At 41.1% G+C, this 11,065-nt stretch overlaps 1 protein-coding gene across 1 annotated transcript; it reads left to right on the plus strand.

The window, feature by feature from the left end:
• Nucleotides 1–672: 672 nt before the first annotated feature.
• On the plus strand, nt 673–9,592 carry LOC119353083 (eukaryotic peptide chain release factor GTP-binding subunit ERF3A-like). The gene is made up of 17 exons (XM_037619662.1): nt 673–939; nt 2,045–2,095; nt 2,538–2,624; nt 3,180–3,291; nt 3,535–3,580; nt 3,661–3,732; nt 4,753–4,815; nt 4,901–5,055; nt 5,167–5,231; nt 5,665–5,815; nt 6,240–6,345; nt 6,428–6,563; nt 7,980–8,044; nt 8,443–8,628; nt 8,715–8,787; nt 9,062–9,151; nt 9,263–9,592. Exons 1-16 carry the CDS (start codon nt 774–776, stop codon nt 9,127–9,129), a joined length of 1,602 nt encoding a protein of 533 aa, XP_037475559.1. The 5' UTR covers nt 673–773; the 3' UTR covers nt 9,130–9,151; nt 9,263–9,592.
• The last annotated feature ends 1,473 nt before the right edge of the window (nt 9,593–11,065 follow it).

Below are 11,065 nucleotides of genomic sequence, written 5' to 3' on the forward strand. Positions count from 1 at the left end.
GTAGACAAATTGCCTACCATATTTTTATAGAAGGCATAAAATATGTTACAATAAGGGAGACCCCTATAGCTTAGTCATGGATCGTGTTAACTATCTGAAAAAACTGGATATTTTTTTGAGGTTTGGCAAACACTTTGCTGATCAACAAAAATGTCCATTGGGATACAAGATGGATCACGGGGATAAAAAGTCTGTTTGGCAAGCAGCTCCACTCCCGATTCACAAGGACGGATAGAAACAAGCGAGTCATCCGTGCCCACTCGAACCGTTTTCACTTGGCGGTGGCACTTCTTCTGTAAATCTCACCAACTCCATAATTTCCCGATTTGAGATCCCGCAAATTGCCGCTCCGTACAAGTGCACAGCAGCCTGCTCCGCTCCAGATTTGCAACTCTGGGGAGTTCGAGCGTTCGGCGCCGCTCCGCCGGCTCTTGGAGAAGAGTTGAGGAGTGGAGAGAGTCCGAACACGCTCTAAGAATCCACAAGTGGCGACCCTTAAATCTTTTAAATACAAAACCCAGTTCAGAGTAAACTGGCATGGGCTCTGTTAAAACTGGCCCAAACAGAGAAGGGTGGGCGTCCCGTTTCCCCGTCCAGTCCAGGGTCCATATCCCTGGAGAACAATCCAGAACCCCCGGCATAAAAAGTCTGCACTCCGTCATCCTCACCCAGCCACCGCAGCCACTCCACCGAGGCGAGAGTCCAGATCCTTCCAGCCCAAAAACCCTAGACGCCGCCGCGCCCAGCTCCCTCGCTCCCCTCGGCCCGCCGGGATGGAGCACGACGCGCCGCCCGCCCCCTCGCACCACGCCCAGGACGACGGCGCCGTGGACGACTGGGCGCGCGACGACGCGGAGCCGTCCGATCGGCACGCCGCCCCCGCGGAGGAGAGCCCCGAGCCCGCGGACGCCGCCGCCGCCCCCGCGCCACCAGCGGAAGGTCCGCTCTCCCCTCATCTACCTGGTCCCGTCGCGCTCGGCTAGGATGTGCCGTCTTCTGGTGTTTTGTATGGAGGATTAGAAGCATTGCTCGTGTGGATTAGCCCGTTCTCCTTCGGGGAATTTGTTAAGGGCTGTGATAACTGTGACGAGTTAGTGGCTGTCCCGATCGGGCGCGCAAGATCTGGAGGGGCAACGCAATTTACCTGGTAGCGCATCAAGTTAGATCTGTGGCTAGACACCTGTGTGTACCATCAGAAGAATCACTCGATGCCGATCAGTGGGATGCTAGGGCCTGAAGGGCAGTGTGACTTCCTAGGTTTTGCTGCTTGGGGATTCCATTTGTGTCCCTGTAGATCGTTAAATTGGTTGTTTTCTTGTTGTCGTGTGCTTGGGTCAGCATGCAAGCAGGGCATCCATGTTTTATCGCGTGCATTCATTCAGAGGTAGTGTGCTGAGCGTGAGAATTTCCTTGGCAACAGTAAGAGCCATTTGCAGTAGTTCTGAATTTGTATGCCTGCTAGCTTCTGGTGGAGGGATGAATTGGTCTGACTGAGACGGTGTTCTAAATGGGTTTACTAGGATACGTCAGTTACTGCATAATTGGAACTGTAATTGCCAGTTCGGTTGCATAATCCGTTCAATTAGCCCGTACTATAGCTATTAGGTGGGTCAAGCATTGAGATTGCAGCACCATTTCAGAAAATTGGGAACTGTAATAAGTGAAAACTACTAATAAAGAACGGAAAATTGGAACTGTAATGAAGTGAAAACTACTGAGAAATAACTCATGAGCCTTGCTGTAAATATTTGTTGCACATCCGGCACTGATTGTCTTGGTGCCTGAAGTAACTAGTGGCTGGAGAAAATGCATTGTTTGTCTCCTATTTTCTTCCTGTGCCTTTAAAAGATTTCACCTGCATTAGCATGGAGAAGGTCTTTCTAGTATACTATGGAAACTGAAAGTTCATTATCACCCCTAATATAAACTCGTCGTACTTTAACTAGTGGCATCCTCTGTCGTGATATGTTGTGAAATATTAGCCCTCAGTTCGTTATCACTGTGATTGGACTTCTAACATGTAACTGGAATTATGTACTGTCAGGTGTCAATGACATTCAGTCATCACTTCAGTCGTTGGAGTTGAAGACAAATGGTATGTATTAGACCCTTCTTCACACCGTTAATGCTAATTAGTTATAATGTTACCAGTACTCCCAAGAATTTTGGTAATAATTTTGTGTCTTCATTTTTTGCAAATTTGGTCAATGGATGCAATAATGAGCATCTAACTATTTTAAGTTAGTTGGTAGTAACTTAAAGATAATGCCATCACACTATTGTTATGAAAGCTGATACCAAGTTAACAGATTGAAATAGTTAATTATCTCCTGCCCCCATTTAACACAAAGATAACTTTCTTGAGAAGTTGATGATCCAGAAGGTTTCTCATTTGATTTTGTGAGTTTTCTTTGTATGGAATGCCATGAATTGCTTCGACAGAAAATATAGGAGTGCCAAGGCTGGTCCTACCTTTAATTTCTATTTGTGAGTAAAAGGCTCTTAAGCAACCTACCCTGACTTCTGTATCAATCCAGCTCCTGCGCATGAGGATGTTCAAATGGTAGCAGATGATGAAGAGGAAGAAAAGCGCCATATAAATTTGGTTTTCATCGGCCATGTTGGTAAGTTTTTCTTTTGGGCACGTCCTTTGCATTTCTGTCATAGCATCGTTTGGGTCATAACATGTGATGAGTATCTCTTGTCTTGGGGTTACTGGACTCATGAATCTTGATCAGAATACGCTCTTGTTAAAGATTATGAGTCTATTTAACAACAACAATGGTATGATGGGCCCTTCTTAAGGATTATGAGTCTATTTAATACACTCTTCTAGTCTCTTCTTGATCTTCTAGCTTGTTCAACCTTCATGTTTCGTTGTTTATGGAACCACCTCACTGTTCTTTAGAGCATGTTTGGTTTACAGCCAGAAGTTGGCCAGCCAATGTTTTGGGATGTCAGAATTTAGCAAAACCAAAACTTGCCAACATTTGGCCTCTTATTCTAGAAGTTAGCAAGAAAAATAGTAGCCAATTCTTCTATTATGGTTGGCCCATCTCTGTATTTCTACTAATCATCTTCTTATTTCTGTGTAAATAGTGCTGGTGTTCTGTAGGTTCTTTTCTCTAGTATATTTTTAACCTTAAGTAAATTTTATTTTTGTTGTTTCATGGCTCCAGATGCGGGGAAATCGACTGCTGGAGGGCAAATATTGTTCTTGAGTGGTCAGGTTGATGACCGGACCATCCAGAAATATGAAAAAGAAGCAAAGGATAAGAGCCGAGAAAGTTGGTGAGTAGGCCCTGGGCAATATTCAGGTTGCCTTGTTTTGCGATTGTAACCCACAAATTTTGAATATGAGAGCAATGCCTATTCATACTAGACTACTACTCCCTTTGTAAACTAATATTAGTTAATAATGTGGATGTCCTTTCACATTCTGCTTCTTTTTTTGTTCCAATGCTTTTGCCCTTTAAATTGAGAACCACTCACTCCTTGCATTATAATTGGTAATCTGAATCTGAATACTTGCAGGTATATGGCTTATATTATGGACACAAATGAGGAAGAGCGACTTAAGGTATCTCTCCCTTACGACTGCTTAATGATCACTGTGTTGAAGCTCTACAGTTTTTTACACTTTCTCTTGCATGTGTTCAGGGGAAGACTGTTGAAGTTGGTAGAGCCCACTTTGAGACTGAAAATACAAGATTCACTATCTTAGATGCACCGGTACTTGTCTTTCACATACTACAGTGATACTCCTAGTTGTTATTTTTTTTCTTACTTGACCCTGTTCTTATTCTCTAGATTTATGTATGATTTTGTGGCCACACCAGCATTCTGATGGTCAGCATATAGTTGAACTGTACCTTTTCTTTAACCTTTTTTCATGTTCTTGCCAAATCAGGAATCTACATGGTCAACCTGATGCATTGCATATGCTTGCTTTTGGGGCCATTGTCATACTCCCTCCGTCCCAAAATAAGTGTCTCAAGTTTAGTACAACTTTGTACACAGTTGAGACTTGAGACGCTTATTTTGGGGCGGAGGGAGTATGATTTAAGGTTCTTGAATATTTTCTACGAGATAATATAGAACGTAACAAAAATGTCTAGGAGTCACTTGCCATGTAATCTGCCTGTCTTAGTTTACAGTACAAAATTGTAGATACAAAAGAATTCACATGTGCAACAGTTGGGCCGAAAGCAAACACAGGCAGATTATTTAACACTAGGAAATATGCTAATGGTTAATTCCCTTGATGGCTTTCTTGCAGTGATATAATTGAAATTCTGTTTATTTTGTGTACTGATATACAATAACAGATTCTTATCGCCTTAGGTTAGTCATGTCATTCATTGATCTAATTCAATCCTTCCTGTTTCATGTTCTGGTCCATCCTTGCCTCATTGTTAGTTGCACCTCTGTGGCTTCAAAATCATAGTTTGAACCATTTTCTTTGTACTTTCACTCCTTTGCTGGCATTTGGCAATGCTACTGTTCTGATTCATCTTATACATGCATACGTGTTAGGTGTACTCTTATGAAAATAAAGTCACACTTAATACTTTCGGACGTGCTGCTTCATTTGGACACACACAGTACACAACTTTTGTTAAAAACACCTAGATCGACTGATGATGCTTCTGTTTTTTTTCCTGTGTGTGACTGGTCTCCTTGCCATAATTTATGAACTGAATTCTTGTTTCATGTACAGTATGTGCTTACTTGGGTGATCTGAACTTGCAGGGCCATAAAAGTTATGTTCCAAATATGATAAGTGGTGCATCTCAAGCTGACATTGGTGTTCTGGTAACATTAGGTCCCTGGGCATTGTCATTCCCATTTTCCTTGGTCATATATCTCTTGGTGAATATGTTCCTTTTTTTCTTTTCAGGTCATATCTGCTCGGAAAGGTGAATTTGAAACTGGTTATGAAAGAGGAGGCCAGACTCGTGAACATGTACTGCTTGCAAAAACTCTAGGTGTTGCTAAGTTGGTAGTTGTCATCAACAAGATGGATGAACCTACAGTACAATGGTCAAAAGAAAGGTATGCCTGGTGGGACATACCTTGTATTATATGTTTCATTGAAAGCTTCTAATATTACAGCAGGTAATAGCTGGAGTAAAATAAAATAATCAATTTTATTATTTGTTTCAGGTATGATGAAATTGAAGGGAAGATGATTCCTTTTCTCAGATCTTCAGGGTACAATGTTAAGAAAGGTACTACTCTACTTTTGACCCTATCTGAAAAATTAAATTGTCATTGACACACAGTTTCAAGCTGGGTTATGTGCAATAACTTTCTGTGGTCGTCTATGTTTAGTAAATTGTGCCTTCAATGTCAATGTGTTCATGTCAATGGTTCCTTTTCTATATGTTTAAAATAATTGGGATGCGTAGAGTCCTAGACTTGCAGGCTATGTCTAATCGCTTTCTTGCCATGCTAAGTTGACACCTACCTCGTGTTCCACAGTGAGGCATTAGGATTTTGTCAAATTAATTATAGAGGCTGTACATTGTACTTTCTGCAGTTTATTGGTAGGATCTTTATATGAAACTACATGTTCTATGATCATACCTGATTCTAGGTACTATATCATTGTTGAGCGAACTCTTATCATATTTCTAAAAGTTTCTTTGGCTTTGTTACCAGATGTCCAGTTCTTGCCTATTTCTGGTCTTTGTGGAGCCAATATGAAGACCAGAATGGATAAAAGCATTTGTAGTTGGTGGAACGGTCCTTGCCTTTTTGAAATTCTGGACAAAATCGAAGTTCCTTTGCGTGATCCCAAAGGGCCAGTAAGGTGTGGCAGCTATGCTTATGCTTAAATCCGTATACTCCCTGTTTTAAAAAATTATGCGCTTTGAACATGACATCATCTCCAATGTTCGGTTCTTGATTATTGATTTATATGTTGTGGTATGATAGCATATGATATCGTATCTTGACTACTTCTCTTTACATTCATATTATGCCTTTACATTATCAGCATTTGTATGTTTTACTGTTCAAAGTTTTTTTTTGACTGTGTACTGTTCAAAGTTTGAGTACACGTCTCTTGAAACATCTTGCTCCTCTGTCCCTGTTCTAAGACAGATGGCAATTCAAATGAAAAATGGATAGACTATCTTCTATATCTTGCTACTTGTATAGATGGGTCTGCTTGATTTGTTGTGTTGATCACATGCAAGATGCAAGTTTTACAGTTCTCTTTATTATCAATGTAGGCTGCCAATTATTGATAAATATAAAGATATGGGCACAGTCGTAATGGGAAAATTAGAGAATGGGACTATCAGAGAGGGTGATAGTTTGTTGGTTATGCCAAACAAGGTATTTTCATTTTACTTCAGTGTAGCACCTTTGCTTACATGTTCTACTTGAGAGTCTGAAGCTCAATTTTGTATTTGAGCAGACCCACGTGAAAGTCACTGGTATAAACTTGGATGAGAAGAAAGTACGACGTGCTGGACCCAATGAGAATGTACGTGTCAAAGTGTCTGGAATTGAAGAGGAGGATATCATGGCAGGTTTTGTACTTTCAAGTGTTGGTAAGTGCACTCTTCAAGAAAAGTTAGGATGAGTTTCGATTGTGACGTAGTACCTTACCAACTTCTTGGCTATGACCAAAATATTGGTCTTTGTTTGGATGAGTGCCAACTTTTTGGCATGCCAATACTCCTCTCCCATGTCTAGTTCATTTCTCTGGCCAGTATTGACGAATCTATGGGCGAGCAAAAATCAACCAAAATTTTTGATAGCCAATCTTCTGGTTGGGCAACCTTGGCCACCAGCCAAATGCACCCTTAGAATAATATTAAGGTATCATGACCGTGCGTACATCAGAGCTGACATGAGGAAAGCACAAGGGCAAGCTAAAGTCAGCCAAAATTTTGTATAGCCAATCTTTCTGGTTGGGCAACATTAGAATAATAATACTAGGGTGTCATGACCGTGCATCCAGCTCCTACCAGAACTGACACGAGGAGAACAACAAATCCAGGGCTAGTGGCCTAGCTCACAAAATAATAAGCTGCACCACATAGTAGGTCCATCAGACATAGAAGGCATCAACAGGCTCATGGCAACTTCTAGTATCTATCTTAGAGATAAGATTAGTCATGATGCGATTAGTTGAGAGATGATTTGGTTCGTTGAGATCAGCTTCTTACTACTATTTTTTTCTCAACTTCTTGATATGGACAAAACACATTTTCAGTAAAGTGTTATAGCTGCTTATAGGTGTGGATCACAACTACTACCTCTGCACCAAAATATAAGATGTTTTTGCAGTTCAAATTGAACTGAAAAAATGTCTTATATTTTGATATGGAGGGAGTACTAAGAAAGCCACCCTACAAAAGGGGCAGCATGTAGCCCATAATCATTAAGCAACACAATTATCAAGTGAAGATTCTGTCTTCTGGTACCCTTATCTCCGAGACTTATCTCCTAATCATAGGTGTCATAGCCGGCCGACTCCTGCTTTTCTGTCTGAAACATCTGATGTGGGTCCAGGTTCTGGTGTTGTGGTGTCGATACAGATTCGGACATTCATCCCGGGGTTGAGTGGTTGATTTAGCATGTGTTTGGTTTGAGGAAGGACAGTATCCGATACAGTTGCTTAGCCCTTGTAAAAGAGGGCTGAAAGTGGATTGAGCTTCATTTTTATCACTGTACCACTAAAAAACTTGCATGAATTCTCTTAACTAAATAATTTATGGCAGCACCAAATTTGTCCATCCCTTGAATGTGGTTATGTTATTTTAATATGCCTTGTGCTATACATCTGATATTTGTGGAAGAGGCTGCTTACTAGTGGCTTTGTGGATAATTTTTTGATATGACATTCTCATCTTGATAATATCTATACATGCAGCTAATTTGTGTAGGCTGTTTACTTGTGGCTTGTGGATATTTTTTTAATTTGATATATATTCTCATGTTGATACTGTCTTTACATGCAGCTAATCCTATTGGTGCTTTCACTGAATTTAATGCCCAACTGCAGATTCTAGAGTTGCTTGATAATGTAAGTGTTGTTTGATACTTTCAGTTGCATAAATAAGCTATAGGAGACTAATTTTCATATTTATCGTGTTCTCCGTTTCTGGTCTGTATCAACTTACCGACGAGGATTTATCGTTTATGCTTATGGGATATATGTACATATGAATATGGAATTGATTTATTTAAGTAAAAAATTGGATTGGCTTCTATGTTCAGCATGTAAGCTTATGACACTTCATACATTATGCTAGTAGCAATGCTACATCTAACGTCCCATAGTATCAGGTTAATAGTCTAATATTTTGCCACCGTTTGTTTTTTTACACGAATTATCAGCAATTTGCATCATTCCAAGTATATATTTATTTATTACTGCTACACAATTTTGAAGATGTAGTGTTTCTCTTTGTAATATTTCAGGCTATTTTCACTGCTGGTTACAAGGCAGTGTTACACATCCACTCTGTTGTTGAGGAGTGTGAGATTGTTGATCTCATAGAGGAAATTGACATGAAGAAAGCGAAAGTAACTGACCCAAAGAAAAAGAAGACCAAGAGGAAGCCTCTTTTTGTGAAGAATGGTGCAGTTGTAGTTTGCCGCGTCCAGGTATATACATTCAGAATGTCATTATAGTAATATCATAACTTCTCATTGCTTGTAGAACTAATTGTGATGATGTGTTCTGCATATAGGTGACTAATTTGATATGCATAGAGAAGTTCTCTGATTTCCCTCAGCTTGGAAGGTTTACTCTACGAACTGAAGGCAAGTATACATGCTATATGGAAGATACTTTATTTGTCTTTCTGTGTTAGTACAATAGTCTGATTGCTGTTGGGGGGACGAAACCGGAACCAGCTTTATTCTAGTTCACCTGGAAATTTGTCTGGTTACCTTGAGATTTGTTAACCTTCCATTCTTGCAATATGCAACCAAAGAACCAAATAAACTAAATCTATCTGGATTCTGTTTCCCTATTTCATGCTAATCCCGCTGTTGGTTTATCACTTGTTAATGATTCTTTTGGCTGGGCTTGCAGGCAAGACAATAGCTGTAGGCAAGGTTGTTGATGTTCCTCCAGTTGGCAGGTCAACGTTTTCAGCTTAAGCCAATTTTGACAGGATGATGGGTAGGCCCGTACGCTCATCTTCTTTTACTGATCTCCACCGCTGAGATTTAGTATTATCATTCCAGAGTTGGTTTATAAATTAATATTCCTTTTCGCTGGTTTTGTTGACAGGAGAATGAAGTGGCGCTGTCTCGAAATAGGTTTTGGAAGCAGTAAGATCGATTTTTCCAGCCAGGCTCCATGAGTCACTTAGCATTAGTTTATTGCTGAGGTCCCTTTATTGAGTTGGGGTGTATAAGTGTTGTAGCTCTGGTCACATGTTTGAGTGGTTGTAAAATCAGTGTGGTTATATGTTCCCGCTACCCAATCTGATATGACAATATAACACAAGGTGTACTGTACTCCCATCTTTTTTCCTCCACGCTACGGAAAGCTGCTCCCAGTTTCAAACATTCATGTACCACGCTTGAGCTTGTGTAGTTTATTAGTTGCTTTGATGTATATTGATATCTGTAGTTTTGCTTGGCGTGCTGAAAGATGTGTGGAAACTAGAATTTTCGTGGGGTTTGACAAAGTAGTTCAACATATGCCAGGATGCCAACATATGTGCATGGCTTGAATTTTTTTTTACGCTAGTTCGTACTCTAGTATAATTGTTGAAGTGTAGCGCCAAACATGCCTAAATTACCTAAATGAAAGTTTGTCCCACATGGGCAAATCTGCCAAAGATAATGAACTGCCAAATCTGCCAAATTATCCAACTAAATTAACCAGTAAAACTACTTCAACTAAATGCATTCGTTAGAAATTATCCATCTATTCAAATTATCTAGCACTGCCATGTCATTTTTAATTATCCATATATTCAGATTATTTAACACATGAGTGCAGTTTCTACACATGCAAATTATCCAACTAAATGCATATGTGGCCTACTCACTTCACTGAGAGGCAAAATTTCGTGTTTTGACCCTTTTACAAACAAAATCGGGATCTGACCCCACTTTCAATTTTTTTTGACATCTGACCCTTTTGCTACTGCCAAAGGTCTAGGCGGTAGGTTCACGCAAGCTACTGCCAGGGCTTCCGGCGGTGGCATGGACGGTCCACTGCCGTTAGCTAACGGCCAACGCAATACCCTACCGCCGCAGGTCTTGGCGGTAGGCTCCTGTGGGTTCAGGTTTTTACAAGTTTTATTGATTGTTTGTTTTGTCACAAGTTTCACATAGTTTTTACAAGGAGGCAAAATATGAGCTCACATATTAATAAAGTTCCACATAGCAAATATCAAACAGTTTCCACATAGATTCCACATATCAAACAATTTCCACATAGCAAATATCAAACAGTTCAACATAGCAAATATGAGCTCACATAAGTAGGAAATAGCAAACTTGTCCACATAGTTTGACAACCCCTACGAACACATAGATGCATATGCAATAGACATGTTTATAGGGCGGGTAAATCTCCCCCCTCGTATGTTAGTCTGGCCATGGAGACAGATACGACAGCGGATCCACCGGTTCAGGCGGAGGCGGAACGCTGGTCGGCATCCGACTGTTCAAGCACTCCCACCTTGCCTTGCCAGCTGGAGTTTTCGCCTCCGCCCTTCCCCAGCTGATGATATCGAACGCCGATGCACTTGGGGGCGGCATCCTGGCTCTCTCCTCCGCATTGCTTCCTAAGCAGATCCTCCGGCCCAAATTGCGCAGCTCCCAGTTGGAGTGCTGCTTGGCAGCTTTAGTGGTCCCTTCCCAGCGTTCACGGGAGATAGTTGGATCTCCCTCCATCTCTGCAGTCACTCTCTTCCACTCCTTCACACTTTGCGACCAACGCTTCACATCGTCGGCGATCCGTTCTGCCCTCTCGTGCCACCGCACTGCCCTCGTCGCCTGTAGGAACTCGTCTGAAAAAGCGCTCACCGGCTGCAGAAGCTCGGGGAAGGACTCGTACACGTACGGAAGTGGCAAG

This window comes from Triticum dicoccoides, chromosome 2A (genome assembly GCF_002162155.2).
Source record: "Triticum dicoccoides isolate Atlit2015 ecotype Zavitan chromosome 2A, WEW_v2.0, whole genome shotgun sequence".
In the NCBI taxonomy this organism is placed as follows: Eukaryota; Viridiplantae; Streptophyta; class Magnoliopsida; order Poales; family Poaceae; genus Triticum; species Triticum dicoccoides.

What these genes read in the sequence shown, in the direction of transcription:
- LOC119353083 (XM_037619662.1), top strand. Translation starts at nt 774, where the DNA reads ATGGAGCACGACGCGCCGCCCGCCCCCTCGCACCACGCCCAGGACGAC. An exon ending in TCACTATCTTAGATGCACCG is followed by an intron (nt 3,733 to 4,752) that starts GTACTTGTCTTT and finishes CTGAACTTGCAG; the next exon opens with GGCCATAAAAGTTATGTTCC. An exon ending in GATCCCAAAGGGCCAGTAAG is followed by an intron (nt 5,816 to 6,239) that starts GTGTGGCAGCTA and finishes TTATCAATGTAG; the next exon opens with GCTGCCAATTATTGATAAAT.